Source organism: Ceratotherium simum, chromosome 13 (assembly GCF_057802395.1).
Source record: "Ceratotherium simum simum isolate JZ-2026a chromosome 13, ASM5780239v1, whole genome shotgun sequence".
Classification (NCBI taxonomy): Eukaryota; Metazoa; Chordata; class Mammalia; order Perissodactyla; family Rhinocerotidae; genus Ceratotherium; species Ceratotherium simum.
In genome coordinates this window covers 24,395,265-24,422,044 of record NC_141912.1, presented here as the reverse complement: position 1 = coordinate 24,422,044, position 26,780 = coordinate 24,395,265, and the positions used below count along the sequence as shown (strand labels likewise).

The window sequence follows — 26,780 nt, the reverse complement described above, 5'->3', positions numbered from 1 at the left end:
ACTGGAACAGCTCAGGGCAATGTTTTTGAGCCTTGAAGCAAACTTGCAAGCGATAATAGGAACACAGTGTGATTTCTATGTGGCCATTGACAGGGTTGATAGGCTCCCAGTCATTATAGCAGCATTTCTCCGTCTTAAAAAAAATGTACTTTTAAGGTGGAATGCAGTAAATACGAAACAAAATACACCAAGACTGGAGGATGGGGTTGGGGGAGAAACAAAACCAAAACCCTCTACGTGGAAGTTTGTAACAGCTTTATTTGTAATAGATCTAAAGTGAAAAAGTCAATGTCTTTCAACTGACGATTGGTTGAACAAATTCTCGTATATCCATACAATTGAATCTCACTCAAAATAAAAAGGGAGGCTACTTATATATTCAACGGCCTGGATGGATCCCAAAGGCGTAATGCTTAGTGAAAAAAAGCCAATCTCAAAAGGTTACACATTGTATTATTCCATTTATATAACATTCTCAAAATGACAAAACTACAGATGGAGAACAGATTGCCCCAAGACAGGGATGAGGTGGGTGGATGTGACTATTGTTGGGCCAGGGGAAATTGCCCCCCACCCACCCTTCTGCATTCTTTTGGCTGGTCTAATAGTTAAATTGATCCAAGACAGGTTAACAGGAGGAAAAAACAAGTTGAATTTGTGTGTATGGAGGTCTTATAGAAATGGGACCTGAAAAAAATGACCAAAGCAAGCAGGTGTTATACATTTTAGAGAAAGGAATAATAAATTTGTGAGGAATTGACAAGACAAAGAAATTTAGGCTTAATTAGTAAAGAAGTAACAAGGTTTGTTTACTAATTAAACACTTTCCTAATTAGTGCTCAATTAGTAAAGAGGTTTGTTTATACAGACTTTGCCCTGAATTCCCTATCTCTGGCCATAAGGATGCCTCCACCTCCTGGTACAGCAAGGGCACCTTTCACATGGGAGATTTACTTCCTGCTTTCAGGGAACAGAGAGGGTCAAAGTGCCCTTTTTGCATCTGCTGCTTCTCAAGTAACTGTAATTCAAAATAATCAGTATGCCATTGTGGGATATTTTGGGGCAGCCTACTCTGAGCCTCAACAGTACAAAGGGGTAACATAAGGAGTTCCTTAGTGATGATGGACAAGTTTGTATTGGCATTGTGGTGGTGGTTACATAAATCTATAATGGGACAAAATTGCACAGGGGTATCCTCACACACATACACACAGACATGCAGAGGAGTGCATGGAAAAACTGGTGAGAACCGAATAAGGCCTGTAGTTAACAGTATTTTGCAAAAGTCAATTGCCTGGTTTTGATATTATAATATAGTTATATGGGATGCCACCATTAGGGGAAACCAGGTTCAAGGGACTCTATTTCAAAATAAGGTAAAAAAAAGCTGTCACAGTTCTATAGCAGTTGCTACTTTGTATGCTTGGGATTCCATGGCTTAACAAATTGATGTGACTTTTTTCATATAAACAGCAATTATTTGTTTTCTTCTGGCTGTTCTAGTGGTGACATATCCATTGGTCCGAGGTTTGGTTCATTTATGTTGGTACATAATTTTGTAGATATTGCTGCCTCTACCTCAAAAGTACCTCAAAAGTAAATTGAGTTTCAAATTTTGATATTTGTTATCTCAATTTACAAATTTACTATTGGGTTGCTTGGCAATACTATTTTTAGGAATTCCTTTGTTTCTTGGGATTTGGGCTTGTTTCATTTCTAGTGTGGCAAATGATCCAAGAATATATACGGGATGGATAAGTCTTTAAACACACATACACATACACAAACGAGGTAATTTCTTTTGTGTACATGTTTGACACTTCTGTTTAGAGTTTCTTATTTTCTAAATAGCAGTAAATCTCCCTATCCGGTGTTTACTTTAGGCCTTAGCAGCAAGGGGCGGGGACTCAGGGAGGTTTCCCGCCTTTTCCGGTCTTTCAGTTTTCAAAAAGGTCCGCACAATTGTTACATAAAACGCTGCAGGGAAGTTCCGTTTAATTGTTCTGACTGTAGTACTCGCTTGTATTCACTATGTCTGGCCGTGGCAAAGGCGGAAAGGGTCTGGGTAAAGGAGGCGCCAAGCGCCACCGCAAAGTTCTGCGCGACAACATCCAGGGCATCACCAAGCCCGCCATCCGGCGCCTGGCCCGGCGCGGCGGCGTCAAGCGCATCTCCGGCCTCATCTACGAGGAGACCCGCGGGGTGCTCAAGGTCTTCCTGGAGAACGTGATCCGGGACGCCGTCACCTACACCGAGCACGCCAAGCGCAAGACGGTCACCGCCATGGACGTGGTCTACGCGCTCAAGCGCCAGGGCCGCACCCTCTACGGCTTCGGCGGCTAAGCTTAAACTGCAAGCTGTTTCCAATAGCAGCGCTAAAGGCCCTTTTCAGGGCCACCTACATTTTCTACGAAAGGGCTCACACTTGCTATTGGGTGCTGCTCTGGGGGTGGCTTGGTCGCGCAAAATGCTGTCCATATATAGTTAAGTGAAGTCGCTAAAACGATTTTTACACTGCTATAGGCGTTTGTGTTGGCTGTTTTCTAAGGTAACACTTTCAAGACCAATAGGAGCGTACTGGTTAAATATTGCAACCAAGCTGGTAAGTGAAAAATCAATAGTTTTTGGATTAGAAATTTTATGGGATGTCTCGGCATCAGATTTTAATAGTTGTATTGCCTTTTCAAGGCATCTATACTAAATATTCTTAGTAATAGTAAGGTAATATAGGATGAAAGTTTTCCAGTTATGTTTAAGTTTATTTTTTAAATTTGTTTTGGGGGTGGTGGTAGTGTGGGGTATCCCATCCGTATTTCATACTGCTTAATCAAATCTATTAGATAACGATAGAATAAACAGTAACTAGCATGAACATTACCGTATGCCATTCTGAACGCATTTGTTGCACGCGAATTTTCTCGTGTGTTAAACCTATTTTTGATGAGATGATCAAAACATTAGGAAATCATTCTGCACCACCAATGAAATAATTGATTCAGTCAAAGGTTATCAATGAATGTTAAAATCTTTAGGAAAAAAGTTGGGCAACAGTATATTCACGTGCCCAGCATCCACACACACGGCTATTTGCAAATGGAAAAATGTATGTACAGTAGAGCGATGGCCCCCCCACGTTAGCTAAGTGATTCAATTTAGCACCGTTATAATTGATCAATGTCAAATTAATGTGCCTCCCCTTGCAGATTGTATAGAACATCACCTTTGACTATGGTGTAACTGGAATCTCATGGCGCCTCAGCCTGCTGATTACAGAGAGCATAAGGGATAAAGGAGCTAGTTAAACACTTATTTTCTTCATAAGAAGGAAAATCAGAATCCAGAATGTGGGACAGTTTGTTTCTTCAAAAAGTCATTGTCACAAAAAAAAGTTGGGATTGTTAAAGATTAAAAGAGACTCAAGCAGTATAACAACTAAACACAAGGTGTTAATTGAATCCTGGCTCTAAAAATAAAGCTATAAAGGGCATTTTGGAGACAATTGAGGAAACTCGAATGTGGACTGGACAGTAGATCATTTTATGAATTTATTTTTTTTTAGGTTTGATAATGTTGAGATTATGTGGAGAATTCCCTTGGTCTTATGAGTTAGACATTGAGATATTTAGGGGTAAAGTCTCATGATGTCTGCGATTTACTTTCAAATGGTTCAAAAAATTGGACCAAAAAATTTCCTTTCAAATAAATGTATATACATGTAGACATATACACAACAAGTGGTAAATTCTGCTCAGTTATTGAATCTAGGTGGTGATTATAAGGATGATTGACCAATGCATCTTTTATCTTTGTAGTTTGAATATTTTTTAAAATAATAATTTGGGAAAAATTAAACAGGTGACAAAATGTGTTGAAAACTGATCTGTATCATTATGAGAGGTCGTCTGGACAGGTGAGTGTAAAGATCTGCCTGCCTGCAGAGAGGGGTTGGAAGCAGCAGGACATATAGCTCCATAAAAAAGTTACAACTTATCTTCTGACCACAGAGAAGATGGGAGAGGGTGCGAGAGACACACACCAGCATTTTATTCCAGGAAGAGCCTCACTAGCTGACTGCCCCTCAGGGTGGCACTATCAGGCCCAGAGTCAATGCTAGACTTTTCAACCTCAGAATCTCTTTTGTTTTACTTCCTCTACGAGTACTCAGGCTCTTGAGGGAATGGATTCAATTTAAACTGCACTCCAGATAATTAATAAATAAGAATCCTAGTGTGTTTAAACTAAAATGAACGTTATATCTGGAATTGTGAACTTAAGGAGCTGAGGACTTCAGAGACCTGTACAAGAGCCGTAGAGAGAGATTAAGTGACTTGTCTGAGGTCACCTAGTCGCTTAGGACTGAAAGTTGAGTTTTCTGAGAGAATGCTGTGTTCTTTTTTTACTAAATGTCTGCTTAATTGGTAACCATCCATTTGTTTACAGATTGTGGTTGAATCAGACTAATAGTAAGGATTTAAAACTTACATTTCTCCACAGCTAATGGTTTTCCTCTTAACTGCTATATATGCTACACTGATATTCTTGGTCAGATACTTGGTCGTAATCTGATCACAACCATGTAGGTAGGAGATATTAAGAGGAAAAGGAATAGGGTCTCCTCTAGGGATATTTCCTCTACTTTTATTCATCACACACAGATGTCCTGAGCACCCACTGTGTGTCGGGTACTGTGCTAGGTACTGGTGTTATAGTGACAAACTAGAAGAGGCCTGCTCACAGGGAGCTTATGTTCTCATGACAGGAGACAGAAAATACAAGGTTGCATAGAGATGGTAATTTCAGATGGTGAACATGGCTGAGAAAGAAATAAACTGGGTGATGTCATAGCCAGTAACGGGGGAGTGGGCTGTTACTTTAGAAAGGACAGCCAGGAAAGGCCTCTTGGAGGAGCTGGCATTGTATTTAAGATCTGAAGTTTGAGAGGGAGCCAAACTAAGGGTGCTCCAGGCTAGAGGAACTGAAAGAGGAACTCTCAAGGTGAGGACAGCTTTGTGTGTTCCAGAAACAAAAGGGCAGTCAGTGTAGCTGAAGAAAAGGGAGCAAGAGTTGCTGACTGAGCAAATTGAGATCCTACCAGGAACTAACTAAGAAAGGTAGCCAGGGTCTACTGCTTACAGGATCTTGCAGATGCTGATCAGGATTTTGGATTTTATTCACACAGAGGAGGAACATAATCCGGTTTACTTTTCACGTGTCAAAAGATTCACCCTGGAGAAGCGACCTCAGTACTTTAGTGGAGGTTGGAGTGGACGTAAATGCAGAGCAGTGTGGAGGGTATTGCAGAAGGGCAGGCAAGAGTGGAATCTGCCTCAGATTAAGGTGATGCAGGGGGTGGGGGTGGGGGTGAGGCATGGGAAAGTGGAGGGAGAAACCTAGTTTCACTGTGGGATTATTTCCCTTGGAGAGCCAACGAATCCTTAGACTCATTGCACTCTTTTCTCCCCAAAATGCTGGATACCCATTGAAAGGTTCTTTTCATCTCCTTTTAAAATAAGCCTCACGAGTCTTCTAGTAACCTCTGTCTTCATGTTGATACACAGTTTAAGGGTCAACGTTTATTTATTTCTTCATTTATTGAACAAATATTTCTTGAGCACCTACTGGGAGCTAGGCACTGGGTATAAATACAAACATGACAGGCACAAGCCTCACAGCAGTTCCCATGTATTACAGGGTAAAGAAGGAAGTGCATGACTAAGCACAACACTGCTTCACCAGGACAGAAGAGCCAGGTGTGCCCCTTTCTTTCTAATGTATATGAGTTGGTCTCTCTGTAGGCACACACATTCAGTTATGAATACTAGCAGCTATACATGTTTATTGAATGCCTCTCATAGAGAAGTCAAAATCATTTTCTCTCTACCCTTCTGAGTTCTTAGCTGAGATCCCTGTAATAAAAGATAGATTAACAAGAAAAAGATAAACAGTTTATTAACATGTATACCTCATGTATGCGTGGGAGATATCTAGGGAAAAATTAGTAACTCTTTGAAGTGGCTTAGAATTGAGGCTTAAACATCATCTTAATAGGGAAGGGGAGGGAAGGATGTAGGCCTCTTAGGGGAGAGATGATTTTTAGAAAAGATGAATGGGCCCTTAGAGTAGATGGGAGGTAGGATAGTTTGTGACAAGGTTTATCTGGATATGGCGTCGACCGTTAGTCTCCTCTCCTGTGATAAGAGTCAATCCTCTCTGGTTGATGGAACTCCCAGGGAAAGGGTTTATGACAATTGGGTTCCTTTTGGAGGCTCTGTCTTTAGGCAAATATGGAGAGTTCACAGAAAGCATCTCCCTGCCTTTGCTGTTTTTCAAGTGCTTATAGTTCAAAATAATCCATATACCAAAGCAGCATATTTTGAGGTGGCATGTCCTGAACACCTAGAGTCCTTTTTTAGGGTGGCATGTTATGCTATCCTTCACTCTTTTTTTTTTTTTTTCTGTGAGGAAGATCAGCCCTGAGCTAACATCCATGCCAATCCTCCTCTTTTTGCTGGGGAAGACCAGCTATGAGCTAACATCTGTTGCCAGTCCTCCTCCTTTTTCTCCCCAAAGCCCCAGTGGATAGTTGTATGTCATAGTTGCACATCCTTCCACTTGCTGTATGTGGGACGCAGCCTCAGTATGGCCGGAGAAGCGGTGCGTCGGTGCGCGCCCGGGAGCCGAACCCGGGCCGCCAGTATCGGAGCGCTTGCACTTAACTGCTAAGCCACAGGGCCGGCCCAGTCCTTCACTCTTAATACCCTCTAAAGCTCAGAGATCCAGACAGGGCTTGTGGCTACATAGATGCTTTGTCTCAGCGTTACTTAGCACTTTTAGACAGTGTTCAAGTCACATTGCTAAATTATCTCACATTTTATAACATGATTTTGGAAATATTCCTATATGGTTTTCTGTTATTACATTTTCCAAGTGTGAAATACACAGTAATAATGTGTATAAAACAGGCACACAGAATATATGCTAACAATGGTGATAGAGTGGATACCCATCAGCCACCTTTCTGGTTAGGAAATCAGAGGTTGCCACTTCCTCGCTATCTTAGAAGCTTCCTGTATGGCTTTCAGTTTTCCATCCCCTTTCTCTTCATAGACATGAGTATTTTCTTGTTTTTGTGATAAGGATTCTCTTGCCTTTCTTTACAACCCTACGTTCTGTGCGTGCATTCCTCAGTGATATATTGTTTAATATTGTCTGTTATTAAACTTCATATAAGTTGAGGCACACTGAATATTCTTTTGTGACTTTCTCTTCTGCTTCACATACGCATTGCTGAATAATATTCTGCTTAATGAATATACCACAATTTATCCAATCTACTGGTGGTAGACATTCTTTCAGCTTTTGGCCATTTCAAATAATCCTGCTACCAACATTGTCTGACATGTCTTTTGACATATGACCACGGATCCTGGGTTATGGTGTACCAATGATCATTTTAGGTAAATGCCAACTGTTTTCTGAAATAATTGTATAAATTTATGCTCCCACCAGCCAGGAGTGCCTGGGACAGCCTGTTCTTCCATATCTTCAACAATACTTGCTCTCGTCAAGAGTTCTTAATTTTTGCCACACTGCTGGGTATATAAGAGTATCCCATTGGGTTTTAAATTTGCATTTACTTGATTACTAAGATGTTGAGGATGTTTTAACATATTTTTTGATCATTTGGTTTTTCTCATCTATAAAGTTCCTGGTAAAGTCTTCTGTCCAATTTCTAAATCATTTTTCCCTTTTTGTTATTGATTTCAATCAATATTGATTTATATATTCTGGTTCCTAGCACTTTGCCAGTTTTATATTTACGTCTTTTTCAGTTTTGTGGCTTGTACTTTTGTTCTTTATATAGTGGCTTATATAAACTGTACTTCTTGATTTTAATATAGTCACATTTACCATTCTTTTACTTTATGTTTTTTATTTCTTTTTAATGTCTTGTTTCTAAAAATTTCTTCTCTAATCCAAGATCATGATGATATATTTAGTTGTATGATTTTTTGAAAGCTTTATGTTTTGCCTTTCACATTTCAATCTTTAATCCTCTTGGTGTAGGCTTTAATTTCATTTGTTTTTCCTTGTGGCCGTCCAACTGTCCAAGTACCATTTATGGAAGACATCATGTTTTCCTTGCAGGTCTGTCATGCCATCTTTATCCCATAATAAGTGCCCCCATGTGTGAAGGTTGGTTTCTGGGTTCTCTACTATATTTCACTACGTTGTCTGGACCTTTATCAAGGTATTATTTTACCCATTATACAGATCTTCTTCAACTTACCATGGGGTTACATCCAGATAAACCCACCATAAATTGAAAATATTGTAAGTTGAAAATACATTAGTAGGGCCGGTCCCGTGGCTTAGCGGTTAAGTGCGTGCGCTCCGCTACTGGAGGCATGGGTTCAGATCCCGGGCACGCACCGACGCACCGCTTCTCCAGCCACACTGAGGCCGCTTCCCACATACAGCAAATAGAAGGATGTGCAACTATGACAGACAACTATCTACTGGGGCTTTGGGGGAAGAAAAAAAGGAGGAGGATTGGCAATAGATGTTAGCTCAGAGCCGGTGTTCCTCAGCAAAAAAAAAGAGGAGGATTAGCACGGATGTTAGCTCAGGGCTGATCTTCCTCACAAAAAAAAAAAAAAGAAAGAAAAAGAAAACACATTAGTACACCTAACCTACCGAACATCACAGCTTAGCCTAGCCTATCCTAAACCTGCTCAGAACGCTTACATTAGCTTACAGTTAAGCAAAATCATCTAACACAAAGTCTGTTTTATAATAAAGTGTTGAATATCTCATTTATTGAATACTGCACTGAAAGTGAAGAACAGAATGGGTACAGAATGATTGTAAGTGTATCAGTTGTTTACTCTCATGATCTCGTGGCTGACTGGGAGCTGCAGTTCCAAGCCACTGCCCAGCATCACGAGATAGTATCATAAGGGCATATTGCTAGCCTGGGAAAAGATCAAAATTTTAAATACGGTTTCTACTGAATGCTTATTGCTTTTGCACCATCGTAAAGTCGACAAATCGTGGTTGGGGACGGTCTGAGGCTCAATGTTCTTTAATATCTGACTGTAGCGTCCTCCATCTCACTGCTTGTCACCTAGAAGGAGATTAAGTATTGATTTGATTAAGAATCCAAACTAGGCATCTTAAAGATAAAATAATTATGCTTTTTACTCTGGGAACTAGGTTTCACCATAGAAAACTTAGGTTAAGTTCTCAGGTAAAATCACAGTCAAATTTTCACAATAAGACAAAGGAAGATTAAGGCTAGTCTAATTAGGGTATATTAATATTGTATTAATTTTGTATGGCTGCTGCAACAAAGTAACACAAACTTAGTTCCTTAAAAAAACAGAAATTTATCATCTTACACTTCTGGAGGTCATATGTCCAAAATGCGTCTAACAAGCCAAATCAGTGTATTGTTAGAGTTTCCTTTCTTTCTGAAGGTTCTAGGGGAGAATTCGTTTTCTTTCCTTATTCAGCTTCTGGAGGCTGCCCACATTTCTTGGCTCATAGCCTCTTCCCCCATCTTTAAAGTACATCACTTCAATCTCTGCTTCCATTGTCACATCTCTTCTCTGACTCTGACTCTTATGCCGCCCTTTTATAAGGACCCTTATGATTGCATTCATCCCACTCGGATAATCCAGAATCATCTCCTAATCTCCAAATCTTGAATTTAATCTCACCTACAAAGTCCCTTTTAACATCTAAGGTAAGATATTCACAGGTTCTGGGAATTAGAATGTGGACATCTGTGAGGTGGCAGGTGTACTATTTTGTCTCCCATGACTATAATAAGGCGTGCCACCCCTAAATATGCCACTTTGATGCTCATGTGAAAGGAGCCCTCCCTATAGCAGGAGGAAGAAACATTCTTATCAACAGAACTGGGGAGTCAAGACTGAGAGAAATCTGTACAAATAGACCTTTTTAAAATAAGCCTTATCTTCCTTTAGTCTTCCCATATATTTTAGTTACTTTTCCACAATTACCACTCTTCGTTCAACCTAGTATATAAGCACTTAGGCCTAGCCACCTTTTGGGTCTTCATTTTCTTGTGAAGACTCCCATGTACATGTAAAATAAAATTTGTTTGCTTTTTTCCTGTTACTTTTACCTCCGCTACACATCACCTTTGTGAAACAACTACAAATACCTGAAATACACAAAACTCTACCAGAAAGTACTTAAAACCATTTTTTGTATTCAAAGTTCTTAATTGTAAACAAGAAAGGCTGACTCTGGTTGATCATACATTAAAGGTGATGTTTAAAGGGATAGATAGGGCCGGCCCCGTGGTTTAGCGGTTAAGTGCACGCGCTCTGCAGCTGGCGGCCCACGTTCAGATCCCCGGCGCGCACCAACACACTGCTTGTCCGGCCATGCTGAGGCTGCATCCCACATACAGCAACTAGAAGGATGTGCAGCTATGACATATAACCATCTACCGGGGCTTTGGGGGAAAAAATAAATAAATAAAATTAAAAAAAAAATAAAGCATATGTATTGTAACGTTTAAAAAAAATAAAATAAAAAATAAAGAGATAGATAATAGCATTCTTGGGAGGGCTGAGAAACACGCATGAAGACACGTCTAGGACAAACCCCAAAACCATAATGCAGAATTGGCCTTGTGCTGCTGTGTTCCAACCACCCTTGCTGAGCCAGTTGAAAACCCTGGCTGCTGCCACTACCAAAGCTGGATGCTTGACATCTACCCTAGCAGACATGGAAGCTCCAAGCAGAGTCTCTGCTCTCTTGTCATCTATGTTTGGAGAAGAGTCTTTTAAAGATGTTGACTGATTGGTGAAGCCTAGGCCACATATCTGCATTCTAGCTTTGATGGAGGCTAAGAGTTGTTCTGAAGCCTAGGTAAATAAAGCCAAGTTCCAACCTGGAATTGCACAAGTTTATAAAGGAAATAAATGGACCAGTATTTTTCAAACTTGTCCTCTAATTTTCTCAGTAAAAACAAAACAAAGCAAAAACACATATACTTGATACTAAAATTTTATGACACAATATTTTTACTTATTACATGAGCTGGTACCTTCATAGTTTCTATATATTATATTCCATTCTTTTTTTTTTTTTTAGTCCACATCAATGGATATAGATATACCCAAATTTTAGTCTTGGATTCTGAAGCGCAGCCAATAACACTTTATTAAACATTACCATTTTTATTCAAAGTAAATTAATTTGGATGATTAAATCTTTTCCATAAAAGATCTGTTACAATAACTATTTTTCATCCTGTATAAATGAAAATGCTAAAACAATAATACCGCACAGTTTTTAGAAATTTTACATTGTGGAGAAGGCTAATCCTAGTTACAGAACTAAGGAAACAATCTTTTTGGCATCACATTTAAGAAACCAAATATGGAAGAAAAAATGGTACTAACTTGTCTTTTATGTTCTTTCTTTTATAACTCACGCCAGTAAAATGAAGTTTAGGAATTCTATAGCAACAATGGCTTTCCATTACATAGTGATAGAAATCTGGCTCACTTTGATTATATATCAGCTTATGAAAGTGTTATTTTATGAGAAAATTTTGAGTAAAATATCTTCTTTTAAAGAGGCCATTTTAGATCTGCCTGTAAGAATAGAAAATATGAGGGCCGGCCCCGTGGCTTAGCAGTTAAGTGCGTGCACTCCGCTGCTCGAGGCCCGGGTTCGGATCCTGGGCAAGCACCTACGCACCGCTTCTCTGGCCATGCTGAGGCCGCGTCCCAAATACAGCAACTAGAAGGATGTGCAACTATGACATACAACTATCTACTGGGGCTTTGGGGGAGAAAAATAAGTAAATAAAAATTAGAAAAAAAAAGAATAGAAAATATGAGACATTTACTTTTTATATGCTGGTTGGGACGCATCAAATTGTTTTCATTATCAGTTAAGGATTCACACTCTGCATTTTCAAAAGTCTGCAATAGTGGATTGGCAGCCACAAATCTGATATTTGTGTAAAGGAAAATGGTAAGAGAAGACAATTCTGGGGGAACAGATATTACTGTTAAAGGGGGACAATTTGTATAAAAGTTTATTAGAGGCCCTGATTGCTTATTCATTTCATTGATTCATTTAGCCATCGCACAAATATTGACTAAGTGAATAATATATGCTATGTAATTTTTCTATGCCCTGAGGATACCAAAATGAAGATATTGTCCAAGGCTTTAAGACATCTAGAGAGGAAAACAAGCCTTAATCATCACCAACAACTCTTTGTGAAGTGTCAGGAAATCTTAGGTACTGATTTTGCCTGGAAGAATCAGGTAAAGTTCTCCTGAAGGAAACTCTTAAAGGAGTGAAGGGGATCAGGATATGCTACTCCAAAATATGCTGCTTTATGTAAATACTTACATAAAGGCATGAGAATTATCTTGTGCTGAAGCATCTGAGTTCCTGAAATCCTTATTTGCCTAAAGTCAGAGCCTCTCAAAAGAACTCACTTATCGTAAATCCCATCCTCAGGAGCAACCCTAGTCTCTTCTTGGAAATGAGATGTTGGCATCACCCCCACACAGACACTATCACAAACTATCATCTCTCTCATCTATTCTCTTAAGGGCCTATTTATCTTTCCAAGAAGTCACTTGCTTTTCCTTCCCTCGTTCCGTTTCCCCTACCAAATTAGGTATATAGACCCTAAATTCTAACCACCCCTTTACTCATCACTGAGTGCTCCCATGTGTATGTGTGATGTGCACACTAAACTTCTGTTTGTTTTCGTCTTGTTAGTCTCTCTTTTGTTTGTCTAATTTACAGGGCCCAGCCAAAGAACTTAAGAGTGGAGGAAAACAATTTTTTTCTTTCCTCCCCTACCGGATGAAATCTCCAAAAGATCTGAAGGCTATTTGTGGACAAAGAAACAGTGTATATAAAAGATACTGTTGAGGGGCCGGCCCGGTGGCGCAAGCGGTTAAGTGCGCGCGCTCCGCTGCGGCGGCCCGGGGTTCGCTGGTTCGGATCCCGGGCGCGCACCGACGCACTGCTTGGCAAGCCATGCTGTGGCGGCGTCCCATATAAAGTGGAGGAAGATGGGCACAGATGTTAGCCCAGGGCCGTCTTCCTCAGCAAAAAAAGAGGAGGATTGGCGGATGTTAGCACAGGGCTGATCTCCTCACAAAAAAAAAAAAAAAAAAAAAAGATACTGTTGACAAGAACCTTCCCAGTATGACAAGTTGTTCAGTACATTCAGCTGTGGAAATCAGTGGCGGCTGGGGAGAGGGGCTTGGAGATGAGCTTTTGCAGGTGGGCAGATGTCAGAAAAGCACAGGAATTGGGGTTTTATTCTGCAGATATTAGGAGAACCACTGAAGGTTTTTTATTTTATTTTTGCCTAGATGGGATGATGAAATTTGCAAGTCACTCAGATCTCTGATTGCAGTGGGATGGAGTGATTGTAGGGTGGGAAGAATGAAGGTAGAGAACTGTCAGGAATCTGTGGTCACTCTAGGGAATTGATAATAGGATTGCAAGGCTGTGTAAGAGAGGCAAAATTTTACTCTACCGTTTCAGAGTCTCTGGCTAGGCCTAAGAATTAAGTTGACACGAAACAGATTAATAGGAGAAAAGCATACAAATTATATTTAATAGTTTTACATAGGAGTCTTCACAGGAACAGGAAGACCAACAAAGTGGTTAGGCCCAAGTGCATATACACTAGGATGAACAACGAGTAGTAATTGTGAAATAATTAAAATATATGGCAAGACTAAAGGAAAGTAACTTATTTTAACGAGGTCTGTTTGTACAGATTTCTCTCAGCCTTGACTCCTCATGTCTGGTGGTAAGAATGTTCCTTTATTCCTAGTATAGAAAAGGGATTTATATCTCTTTTACATGGGATAACTATCTGCTTTCAGAAAGAAAAAGAGGGGCCGGCCCCATGGCTTAGCGGTTAAGCGTGCACGCTCCGCTACTGGCAGCCCAGGGTTCGGATCCCGGGCGCGCACCGATGCACTGCTTCTCCAGCCATGCTGAGGCCGCGTCCCACATACAGCAACTAGAAGGATGTGCAACTATGACACACAACTATCTACTGGGGCTTGGGGGGGCGGGGAAGGAGGAGGATTGGCAATAGATGTTAGCTCAGAGCCGGCCTTCCTCAGCAAAAAAAACAGGCTTCAGCAGGATGTTAGCTCAAGGCTGATCTTCCTCACAAAAAAAAAAAAGACAGAAAAAGAGAAGTCAGAGCCCCATTCTTGCATCTGCTGTTTTTCAATTACCTTTAGCTCAAAATAATCCTTATGCCAAAGTGGAATATTTTTGGGTGGCGTGTTCTGCTACCTTTCAGCTGATATTCTGTTCTTTTCTGGGTGCGTGGATGATGTCTTACTATTTATGGTACACTCTAAAGAACTGGCTTAACGAAGATCTATGAAGTTATGAGAAGAAAGTGTAAGAAATAATTCATTGGGAAGAATTACAAACAGAAGAATAGGACCCAAAAAAGCAAATTGAGAAGAATCATGGAGAATATTGTATCTGTGTCAGGAAGAAAGGTACCACAAAACCTTGTGATATTTTGAAGGTAGGAGTAATAAACAGGGTCAGATGTAGCAGAGATTAAATTCTTAAGTGTGATTTTGGATTGGGCAATTAGGTCACTGGTGACCATGGCAAGGGTACTTTTTGTGAGTAACTGGTGCAGAAGTCATAATTATGAAGAGTGACTGAGACTTGGAGATAGTGAGTCCAGATTACTTGGTCTTGAAGATTTGATAAAATGGGATGGATTTAGTAATTGACAGGGGTATGGATTGAGAGACAGTAAAGTGTGTTTATATGTAGATGGGAAGGAGACAGTAGAAAGAATTTTAAGATTTTAAACTGGGATATCACTGTGGTTCGATTAGGATGACCAACTAATTTATTGTCCAATCAAGCTACTGATAGTGGAAGGTAGCTCCATTAATAATTATTCTAAAACAGGTATAAACTGAAACTAACCCGGTAAACGGGGGTGTCTTCACTCTAGGTTTAAGATAAATCCAAAAGACAATTCAGAACACAGGTGGCAGAGTGAGTATAGGATGGCCTGAAAGCCACCTCTTCTGCCTGGTGGAAAAATGGAGAGATAAGAACGCAGACAGTCACAGTGGAAAGCCATAGGTTGACAGAACACAAGAAGAAACATTTAAGTTGAATTCCCAAAATCTTAGAAATAAAGCGGTAAGACAATCCATGAGCTTTTAAAGTTACATTAGAGTCCCAATAAGTCCTCATATTTGACTAAGTTTACTAGCCATGGCTCCATATATCCACAGCTATCCATATTTCCTGTAGGAGGGACGAGTTAAAAGCCCCACCTGGCCTGTATAGGACACTAGGTACTGGGGCAGAACATTTTGGGGAAATTAATTCCAAATGCTCCTGGAGTAGAATGATATTATTAACATCTAAATTTGGAAATTGCTGCCGTTCTCCAAATGCAGTATGCTCCAGCTGGCTAACCCACCCAGCAGTTTCCAACCGCATAACACTTTCAGTCTCTTTGCTTTCTTAGAGTACATTTGATAGACGCCATTTTTAGAAGATGACTGCTAACTACATAATACCTTAAGAAGCAAACTACCAGATTTAAGAGAAGAAAACCCAAGTCTTAAATTAGAATTGCAACAAAACACTAACAAAAAGCTTTAATGTTAACCTTTGCACTCTAGTTAACAGCCCTTCGTGTGACCAAGTGGGTGGCCCTGAGAAGGACCTTTTATGAGCGAGCTGAAGCTACCGACCTGATAACTGCGGTGAGGCTTTAGCCGCCGAAGCCATACAGGGTGCGGCCCTGGCGCTTGAGCGCGTAGACCACGTCCATGGCGGTGACCGTCTTGCGCTTGGCGTGCTCGGTGTAAGTGACGGCGTCCCGGATCACGTTCTCCAGGAACACCTTCAGCACCCCGCGAGTTTCCTCGTAAATCAACCCAGAGATACGTTTGACACCACCACGCCGAGCTAAGCGCCGGATAGCAGGCTTGGTAATGCCCTGGATATTGTCGCGCAACACCTTGCGGTGACGCTTAGCACCTCCTTTGCCCAGTCCCTTTCCACCTTTACCTCGACCAGACATGATCACGAGCAAGTGCTTACCGCCCTCCAGAACCTGTTTGCTGCAGCACTTTATATATCAACGCTGCGGACCTTTTAGGAAACTGAACCCGCGGGGGCGGGAACGAGACCTCTACCCCCCGCCCCTTCCCTAACTTACTGGGCGTCTACTATTGCCTAGCAAGGGAAGGGGGCGGGGAAATGCAATTCAGTATCTGACTCGTTCCTGTTCCCTTGCAGAGGTCCGGAGTCTTTGGTTTTTGTGCTCTCTAGTCCTGTTCCTGTGGGTTGTCTCAAACAATAGATATTGTGCAAGTCTCCTAACCACTTTTATCATTTATAAAAAGGAGGCAGTGATGCTACACTTGTCTACAAAACGGAGAGATACCAGAATAAAATTAATTGTAGAATGTAAATATTCTTCTAAATATAAAAGCATTAACTCTTACATCTCCTGCAATATTTACATTATTAAATTTGGTTGGTCATGGAACGTTCCCTTTTGGCAGGACATATACATTTAAATCATTTTCAGCATTCCTAATAAAGAAGGAGCTCCAGGAAGGGCAGCCAATATTAATTGGATTTCTTCTTTTTGCTCCCAAATTTATAAAGCATTATTTGCATCGTAAGGATGAAGAATCCCAGGCTTGGAGACCTAATTTTGTTTTCATAAGTGGTATTGTTGGGGTTAGAACTGAGGCCTGATTCTGGAGTCTTATGACCTTGCCATCTACCACTGATCTATGCCAGTAAAGAATAGAAGGCACATCATGGTGAATAGAAGTTTGCGAATTAACAGAATTAACAAAAATAACACCAACAAACTCTGAAATACTGGCCAAGTAAAAAGAGAAACTGAAGTCATGTTCTACATACAGATGATAGGTTGATATGTTTAATAGACAAATGCCAACATTTGCTCACGCTGCACATATTCACACTGAGGGCCTTCTAAGTACTACAGATGTCATTTTTAAAAATCTCCTCTCTGCCGGTGCTTAGGGTATAGGTAGTCAGAAGACTATTCATTTCCTTGAGTCAGACACTATTGAGATTTAGCTCAAGTACAGGGAGCAGACTCAGACAGTGATCTCTCGTGCTCTCCGTTTTGAGAAAGACATGAAACAAGAATCATTAATTCATTCATTCAACAATTTAGGTCTATTATATGCCAAGAATGGTGTACAAATACCAGGTTCACAAAGACAATCGCACATGTTCTTTTAAAGAACTCAATGTCTAGCTGAGGGAAGAGAAAAGTAAATTAAGGGTGTGGGGTCAGACACCAGTCCAGAATACTCCTACTTTTGGCCTAGTAGCTATGGGTAGAGCAGCCATATTCCTGCAACATTAGCAACACCGAGGAGCTTGTTACACGTGCAGAATTTCAGGACCAGCCCCAAATCTACTGAATTGATATTGCATTTAAAAAAAAAAAATCTCCAAGTGCATGATATCCTCATTGAAGTTTCAGAAGAGTTGTTTTAAAGCTCTGCTGGACTACATTAGCCACTAGCCACATGTGCTCATTTAAATTTAATTAAAATTTAAAAAATTAATTTCTTCAGTTGCTCTAGCCACATTTAAGTGCTCAATAACCACATGTAGGTAGTGGCTATCTATTCAACAGTACAGATACAGAACATTTCCATCATTGCAATGAATTCTATTGGGCTGAGCTGTGATAGTGAATTTCTTTTGAAGAACTTCTAGTCTAGATTGGGAAAGGGAGTGTGGCAGATATTTGAGAATGAGGCTTACTGCAAGAAGTAAGGATTGGTGTATTTTTGAAGTATAATAGATGTTAGCCAACTTCTGGGTGTACCAGATATTACAGATGGAGAGAGGGACATACAAAAAGAAAATTGGAAGTTGGACGGTAGTAGTGCCCTTTTTAGGAAATAAAATCAATAAGATATAGTTGTGTAGGAGCAGAGTTTTAAGTGGAAGTGTCCTCAGGTGAGACTATCTGATAGGAAATTAAAATAGATGTGATTTTTCATGGCCCTTCTGAATACATTTGACCCTAACACAATGCTCCATCTGCTATACGGCTCTTATTTTTTCTTTGCCCTTTTTGGTATTTATTCAACATAATCACTATTCTCCTTTAACCTTTGAAATTCACTGAAGTTTGGAATACTGAAGCACAGTCCCTGTGGACTGACCCGGTGAGCACTACCTATATCTCTCACAGTCATTTACTATGGTAAGAGGAGGGTTAACACCAAAATTGAGAGAACATGAAGTCATAAGTGAGATATCCATCACTTATCTAACTGTAGTTTTTCTCAGTTATTTTTTACATCTCTAAAATAAAGGGTTCAAGTCTCAGTCTAGTGGAAAACCCACTGTTTTAGGATATATACAGATTTAGAATTCAAAATTAATAAACACAACTTTTTTGTGGGCTATCAAAATCATAGGTGAAACTTTCCAGTTTACAGTCCCATGGGGTGATCCAGCTTTCAAGAACATTGTCCATATTACAGTTACAGAGAGGACAGGTATCTGGGTCTCAAGCAGTAACAGTAGCTATGTGCAGCACAGCCCCATCCTTCTACATCTGGAGAAGAACTTTTCAGATGAAATCGAGTCTCAACTCTTGCCCTCCAGGAAGGGCAGAGATTACCTAGATGCAATTAAGGAAATGGCCCTTAGCCCCACTGTGTTCTTACTTATTTGGAACCTAAATAGCCATGGGAACCAGTAAGAGATGCACAGAATGAATTGGGTCACATCTGCTGGAGAAAGAACTTTTCACCTATCTTAAATTGAGTATATATAACTCAGGAAACTCCAACAATTATTAAACAACTGATATTATGACTACAATGATGACCAAAATAGTAAACTTTTAAAAGCATGAGTTTTAATTGTATGTTTAGGTCTAGATAATATTAGGCTTTAGGCTGAAAAGGAAAAGGACATATATGGTGTTTGTGACCATTGCTATTGACAATGATGCTACTGAGGGTGACAAACAGCCCCTTTCTCTAGACACCCATAACATGCCTGCCTAGGGAGAATTAGATGCTGCAGATCCAACCCTAGAAGCTTACCTCTTTATACACAGTATTTGTATTTGGTATATAACATAGTCTCAAGTCCGAGACACTTGGTTTCAGTCAGTGCCAGCCAATAAATGACTATTTAAAAACAAAACAAGTGATTTTTACGGAATTAAAGTGTGGAGAGATGACATCTTTACAGTTGATTATACTATCTTGTATTTATATGAGAAAATTCTCAAATTGCCATTGATAGTAGGCCAGAATAACTAGGTTTTTGGAAATAGGGTTATTTCCCAGAAGAAAAACAACTCCAGAATACTTTTCTTCTTCATTTGTTTTAATACATGTGGTGTTAAATTCCAGTATGTGATTATTTGGTGGATAATATTAATTTTGTGCTTAATTATGCAATATTTACCTAATTCCATTAGCTCTATTGTGTTGCAAACTAAGAGAGGGAGAGTAGTAAAATGAGTCACATTTGCTACGAAATGTTTGTTCAGCTCCCTAGGTGGACATATTCAGCCAATTAATTTAGGTTGTGACAGCCTAGTTCATATTTTGTTAGGAAAAAAGCCCAGGGAGAATTATGAACATTCAGAAAGTGATTTAAGTGAGAATCTTTTCTTTCTAATCCTGTGTCCCTACTTGCAATGTTGAAAAGAAGTCAAATCAAATTTGTATTTTAAACACAATTTTGAAACATGGGAAATATGTACAAAATTCTATGTTAAATATTGGAGGATAAAAATCTTATGGACATGGTGTTGGTCATTAAGTACTTCACAATTTTAACAAAGATAGAATATATTCTAAACATATGATCTCACAGTGTTCTTCAGCTCACAGCTGGTAAAATGATGTAGAACTGCCATTCTATTGCTTCTCGATTCACTTTGCTTCTGTGTTGATGGGGTGGTTGATCTCTAATGCTCATTCTAGGTCTGAAAAATCTAGGAGACTAATTTTTTAAGAGGATTGGTGACTCTATTTAGAACTGTTTATCTAGAATACGAATGGAGCGACCTCACCCCCCATTCTTCCTAAAATGTTTAAATCACCAAAACACGGGGCTCAAAGCCAATTTACACACTGGTCACTCAAATACTTTTTTAAAAAAATCTACCTTTTATAAAATAGTTATCCATCTTGTACGTAGAATTTTCTACCCCAGTGCCAATTCCCAGTGCTTAGTGCAAAGAACTTGCGGGAGAGCTGTGCTATTGCTCTCGCGAAAAATCCGATTTTCCTTGTTTATCTGAATAAAAAGGAGTTTATTTATATAAAGTTACAAAGAAAAGAATGTGCAGAACAATTTCCCGGAAGAAAGATTTGCAAAGGAAAGAGAGAGAAATAGTATTTTTAAGGAAAATCTGAAAGTTGTCTCAATTTGACCGAAGTTTTAAAGAGAGTTGGGGGAATCAGGAAAGTTTCAGGGTGCCAGTTTTGAAACTAGGTATAGCAAATGAGGCAGGAATGAAGCCTGAAGACTCTCGGATCCGTTTCCCCCAAATCCCTAATTATTTCGTGCCCAGATTTCGTATATTTTTCTTCTTTTTTAAGGGGCAAGAAACACAGCCACACAGCAGAGCCGAGGAGCCCTTCTAGGCTGCGCGGCGCACGGAGCAGGAACCAATCATCATTCAGCGACTCTCTATATAAACCCCCAGCCACCAGCGCCCGCGCTACGCCATTCTGACAGTTTGTGCTTACTTTTTGTCTGTCTTGGCAAAACAGAAAAATGTCGGAGACTGCTCCAGTTGCTCCCACTGCTCCCGCACCTGCGGAGAAAGCACCTGTTAAGAAGAAAGCGAAGAAAACAGGCGCAGCTGCTGGGAAACGCAAAGCGTCCGGCCCCCCCGTGTCCGAGCTCATCACTAAGGCTGTGGCTGCTTCCAAGGAGCGCAGCGGTGTGTCTCTGGCTGCGCTGAAGAAGGCGCTGGCGGCCGCTGGCTACGATGTGGAGAAGAACAACAGCCGCATCAAGTTGGGTTTGAAGAGCCTGGTAAGCAAGGGCACTTTGGTGCAGACCAAGGGCACTGGGGCTTCCGGTTCTTTTAAGCTCAACAAGAAAGCAGCTACCGGCGAGGCCAAGCCCAAGGCGAAAAAGGCGGGCGCGGCCAAACCCAAGAAGGCTGCTGGGGCGGCTAAGAAGCCCAAGAAGGCGACGGGCGCGGCCACCCCAAAGAAGAGCGTCAAGAAGACCCCGAAGAAGGCGAAGAAACCGGCGGCGGCTGCGGGGGCCAAGAAAGTAACGAAGAGCCCGAAAAAGGTGAAGGCAGCCAAACCGAAGAAGGCGGCTAAGAGTCCCGCCAAGGCCAAAGCACCTAAGCCCAAGGCAGCCAAACCTAAATCTGCCAAACCCAAGGCTACGAAAGCAAAGAAGGCGGCGCCAAAGAAGAAGTAAAGGTGTAGCGCAAGTCCTGATCTGAAAGTCTCAAAGGCTCTTTTCAGAGCCACCCACTAATGTCAGGTAAAAGAGCTTAACTGAATATATTTTGGGAAACCACCAGAAAAACAAGTTGAAATTAACTATTACTTGCGTATTTCTTAAAGTTACCGCCGTTATGTGATTGGCCAGCCGACTCGCTTAGTGGGGACAGGGTAAAATCATGCGCGCGCACCGCCGGGTGTCCGGAACTTAGAAGTATATGAATGAATGATGATTCATTGGCTACAGTCCTCCTGCTGATAATTTGGTGGCTCTGAAAAGAGCCTTGGGCTTCTGCTGCACAGGTCTTAAACCTCACTTGCCCTTGGCCTTGTGATGGCTCTCGGTCTTCTTGGGCAGCAGCACGGCCTGGATGTTGGGCAGGACGCCGCCCTGCGCGATGGTCACGCGGCCCAGCAGCTTGTTGAGCTCCTCGTCGTTGCGGATGGCCAGCTGCAGGTGGCGCGGGATGATGCGCGTCTTCTTGTTGTCGCGGGCCGCGTTGCCCGCCAGCTCCAGGATCTCGGCCGTCAGGTACTCCAGCACCGCCGCCAGGTACACCGGCGCGCCGGCCCCGACCCGCTCGGCATAGTTGCCCTTGCGGAGCAGGCGGTGCACTCGGCCCACGGGGAACTGCAGCCCGGCCCGCGAAGAGCGGGTCTTGGCCTTGGCGCGAGCTTTGCCGCCCTGCTTGCCACGTCCGGACATATTAAAAAAGACAGTACAATTCTCTAACAAGCCAGTCTGGGGAAGGGATTGTTATAGCCTCCGGATGTTTCGTAAAATGTCCGTTCCCATTGGTTTGCAGAGGCTATTCAGGGTTAGCCAATCAGAACGTACCCCTGGACCTATTTGCGTGTGCGTCAGAGAGAGAAAATACGTACCGCACCAATCAGGGTTTGAGATATTAAAACTTGTGCATAACTGTGAAACAATGGAAAAGCTTGGATTTTTTTCCTTGAGATCAATGATGTCCTCTTTTGGAGGACTATTCACAGTATGGTTATTCTGCCTAAATCTGTATAATTATTGCTACCACTCTGATGCTAAACGATAGTAAAAAGTGTAAAAGTAATCTCTGGCGGTTTATAAATTACCCTCTTTGCCAAATTCCTTCCCTACAAATCGTTGAGAGACCCAGGGAGTCATGATTGGCTGTCTAACAGCTCTTCCGTGAATGGGCAAGGAATAGGGAAGGAGGGGAAAAAAAAAAAAAAAAAAAAGAACGTTTGGGAAGGCAGCATGGCTGGTCAGAGAGCTCCTGGAGATGGGGTAACCAAGGGAAAATAAATGGGCTCTAGAAAGATAGGTCGACCTGATGTTCTACCATTTCCACTTTATCCCCAGGGCTGAGGTTTTTGATGTTTGTTTTGGGGGTGTGTGTGTGTGGTTCTGCTTTATTTTTTTATTTTTTCGGATTTCAGGGAAGTCCACTTACTTTTACTGGCAAATTTGACAAAAATCTGAGTTCTGCAGACCATTGTGGGGCTATAAACCTAGACGGGGAAAAATTATGTCTTTATTTTCACAAACTCTAAATGCAATTTAGCATTTCCTTCAACTATGCCTGTAGGCAACTAATCACAATGGACTTTGGCAGTACCTGTGATGTTTCAACAATGGCAACCACAGATGTTTTCTTATGACTTTGCAGTTATTTCAGAGACCTTGAAATAAAGTTTCTACTCATTCTGAGTTGTTGAAACTGACATTTGTTATTCCACGTGCTGCTCCTTGTTGATGTCACTAATGAAACATTGTTATGTTAATAGTGTTACTAATGAAACATATACATACTTCAAAGAAATGCACTTTGATAACTATTTTTTTTTTTTTTTTGGTGAAGAAAATTAGCCCTGAGCTACCATCTGTTGCCAATCCTCCTCTTTTCGCTGAGGAAGATTGGCCCTGAGCTAACATCTGTGGCCATCTTCCTCCACTCTATACGTGGGACGCCTGCCACAGCATGGCTCGATGTGGTAGGTCTGTGCCCAGGATCCAAATCTCTGAACCCCAGGCCACTGAAGCAGAGCATGCAAACTTAACCGCTACACCACCAGTCTAGCCCATGTGTTTTACTGCTGCTTTCTCATTCTGTATGCTTTATGTATTTAAAAACATCATTTTGAGAAGGTGTCTATAGGTTTCCCCAGACTATCCGTGGAGTCCACAGTACAAAACAAGTCATGAACCCCGGAGCAGATCTCCAGTGGACACAAATACCTCCTGGTTGAAACGCCTCTTCACTTTCTTTTTTTACAGCACTCGGCCACTTATTGGTTAATAGTTTATTACATTTTACTGTCTAAACTTAAAGAAAAAAAAGGTATGTAGCCTCTCAGTGTCTTTCTTGCTCATCTAAGCAGGTATTCACTTTTTCCCCGTCACGGCTGCATCCCATAATTTCTTCCTTCTGGGAAGAGCTAAAAAACTTCCTTTTATGAGAGTGGCTTGGTTGAGAAGGAGATCTGGATAAATGGGAGAATGTGAAATAGTTACTCAAAAGAATCTTTTTGAAAATAAGAGATTGCTTCGAATGGGAAAGATAAGGAGGAAGAGATCTGTGAGGTCTTTAATATCCAAAATAAGAGGGTTAGGCTTTTGATGAAGAGTGATGAGGAATAAGAATTATGCAAGAATGCGATGTTCAATAAGAGTGGTCAAAATAACTATATAAGATCTCTGTAGTTCCTTACAGTTTACAAAGCACTTCTATAACCACCTCACCATAAAGTATTTGCATTAGGTAGGTATAGTTAAAATGCTTGTTTTACAGTTTAAAAAATTGTGGCTTAGAAAGAGGAAAAGACCAGAATCACCTTATCAATAAATAGTGGAGCTGGGTCTCAAGCACAACTTTTCTTATTCCTAGTGTCGTTTTCTTTACATGTTCCCCATCAATAATCAATAAAAGGAGTGGAGTTCATGTATTTCTATTTTAGGCCCTTTGTGAACCCTCCAATTCACAAGCCATTTGGAATGAATCAGAATCAGTTAAACATGATTCAATCAAGGACCTTCTAGAGTTTTACTCCGGTTTATGTAAATTAATATTTATATTCCTTTCCCTTGGACAAGCCCTAGTTATCAAGGGAATCAGAACTTCTTTAAATCTTCCTCCATCTCCCCCAATTCTTTTGCAGTTAAATCAGATTAACATGAACATCTTGGGATAGGAAAAGAAGACGAGAGACATCTTAATGTCCTGCATTAGGAAGATGAGGGAGTAAGATGTTCACTCCCAGTCCCTATATTTCATCACTAACCCACATCCCCAGGATGGTCTCCCTGGGAGGGTCTCCTAAAATGCTCATGCTTGGGTTTCTCATGCTCTTTTGCTGAACAAAAATGGTCTGTCAATTATAGTGGCAAAAACCCAGGTTTAGAAATACTCAACAGATTGACATTTAAAGATGGCAAATATCAGACAGACAGGAGCCTGTGTGAGTAGCTGTCCCCAAAACACACAGTCAAAAAAATAAGAATTAAAAAAGATGTCTTAGCATGGAAAGTGGGAGGGGCATGTTCATATTTTTTTAACTGCAGGAGGGTACTTATGCATATGGCATAAGTGTGAGTCAAAGTAATTTTTAGGACCAGTCTGAAGTTACTACTTTCTCCCTTCTACTTAGTAATTGCCTGGCTCCTTTTAACTGAAGGAGGCAGATTAAGTTCATGTCACTGTGTGGAGGCCTTGATTATTCCTGTCACTCAGTCACTAAATCAGGTTGATGTTTAAAGAAGTCTCGGTAACTATTTTCTCCCTTCTCACGTTTTCTCCTTATCCTCTCATATCTGGGATGATTCCATTGTTTCCAAACCAGCATCCTAATTCTAGTTTCTCCAGCCGCTAATTCCTAAATTCTGGTCATTCTGCTATATGTCCTATGAAAAAGGTCACTGGCTCCCCATTGCCTTATGTTCAAATGAGGGCTTCCTGGCCTTTTTTCATAACAATGCTTCACACTAACTAGCACTAATAGCAACTCAGATTACCGTTCTATTCCTTCTTTTTTTGTTCTTTTTTTTTTGACAACTTTGTCCACATACAGTTCCTTCTTCTCTCCTCTCTACCTGGGAGAATCTTTCCAATTCCATCTCAAGTTCCATCTCTGTGAATAAAATTCCCTAATCTAAAAGTCTAGTTTCTCTAACAATGTGCTTTGATGGCATTTAATAATTGGGTGCCATTATTATCAATGGAAAATTTATAATACATCTATTTTTTTTTTAGTTAAACTAAACCCTAGGGCATTAGCCTTCTTTGTCTTGTTTTCCAACTACTCTGTGTGTGTGTTTTTAACTGACTGTGTTTTTAGTCCTGTCAAATGAGTGGGATTATCCCTAGATGTTAATCAGATTCAGCGATTTCATTTTCTGTTTTTCTGTGTAGGAAGTCAAAGGTAATAAATCTCTCTGCCCCTTTTATGATCCATCTCCTCATGGCTTGACTTAGGCAATAACTCCCTTATTTTCTGAAGTATGTCATCCAAGGTGTTGGGGCTACTGCAAAAACGAAACCAAAAATATTTATAACACTTCTGCAGTAAAAAAGTTTCCAGGTGTAAAATATCAATATTTACCTCTGATGGGGTAGAGAGGGGGTGGAGAAAAGATAAAATGGAATTTCTTAATTGTCTTGATATTTTTCTATCATTTCCATAAGATAAAACTACTGGTCATTCAGAGATTATATACTCGTTTTTTAAAAAATTGTATATACTTGTAGACAACTATATAAGCCTGAAATAGATATACAACTTAATGTACCAAAAGGTATATATAAAATGTGACATGAGTTAGATTTGTCATCCTTCCCCAATAAAATGAAAATTCATTTAAAAAACATCTGATATTAAGCACTACTGTTTCAATGTATGCCTTTTAAATTTTAAAAAAACTTACTTTGGATGTGTGTGTCAACCATCAAGATTATTGTTTGAATGGTGGGCAGAAAGGCTAAAAATTGTCCACTTTAATGTCATATTTTTATTAATGTTCATCAGTTATATTTCTGTGCAGTTGGCTGTAATAATTATCATATAATAGAACTTCACAATCATATAGCATCCTGTAAATTTTCAAAACCCATCCATTTCCTTTAACGTATATCAAAGAATTAAGGTAAGCCTGTCAGTCTTCCTATGACAGCTTTCTCAAGGAATAAAGCCCTCAGGGGTAACTGATGAGGATTATATTGATGCTGTTGTTTAATACAGTAATACCTAATGGGA

General features: G+C 40.5%; 3 protein-coding genes across 4 annotated transcripts; 2 read left to right on the top strand and 1 right to left on the bottom strand.

Annotated features, from left to right (window-relative positions):
• The first annotated feature begins 2,005 nt into the window (after positions 1-2,005).
• Positions 2,006-2,400, top strand: LOC101407346 (histone H4). Its single transcript, XM_004432035.3, has one exon. The coding sequence runs from the start codon at positions 2,032-2,034 to the stop codon at positions 2,341-2,343; it is 312 nt and encodes a 103-aa protein (XP_004432092.3). The 5' UTR covers positions 2,006-2,031; the 3' UTR covers positions 2,344-2,400.
• Positions 2,401-8,787: 6,387 nt separating this feature from the next.
• On the bottom strand, positions 8,788-16,161 carry LOC101398694 (histone H4). 2 transcript variants are annotated; one of them, XR_015554007.1, is made up of 2 exons: positions 15,004-16,161; positions 8,788-9,127 (listed from the first exon to the last, which is right to left on the bottom strand). XR_015554007.1 is itself a non-coding variant. In XM_014788703.2 (2 exons), exon 1 carries the CDS (start codon positions 16,118-16,120, stop codon positions 15,809-15,811), a length of 312 nt encoding a protein of 103 aa, XP_014644189.2. In that variant the 5' UTR covers positions 16,121-16,161; the 3' UTR covers positions 8,788-9,127; positions 15,789-15,808. The 2 variants fall into 2 exon arrangements, 1 of the variants encoding a protein (XP_014644189.2); XM_014788703.2 differs by having other exon boundaries at positions 15,789-16,161.
• A 4,636-nt stretch (positions 16,162-20,797) lies between these two features.
• Positions 20,798-23,255, top strand: LOC101406804 (histone H1.3). Its single transcript, XM_004432033.3, has 2 exons — positions 20,798-21,518; positions 21,910-23,255. Exons 1-2 carry the CDS (start codon positions 20,857-20,859, stop codon positions 22,136-22,138), a joined length of 891 nt encoding a protein of 296 aa, XP_004432090.2. The 5' UTR covers positions 20,798-20,856; the 3' UTR covers positions 22,139-23,255.
• Positions 23,256-26,780: the final 3,525 nt, after the last annotated feature.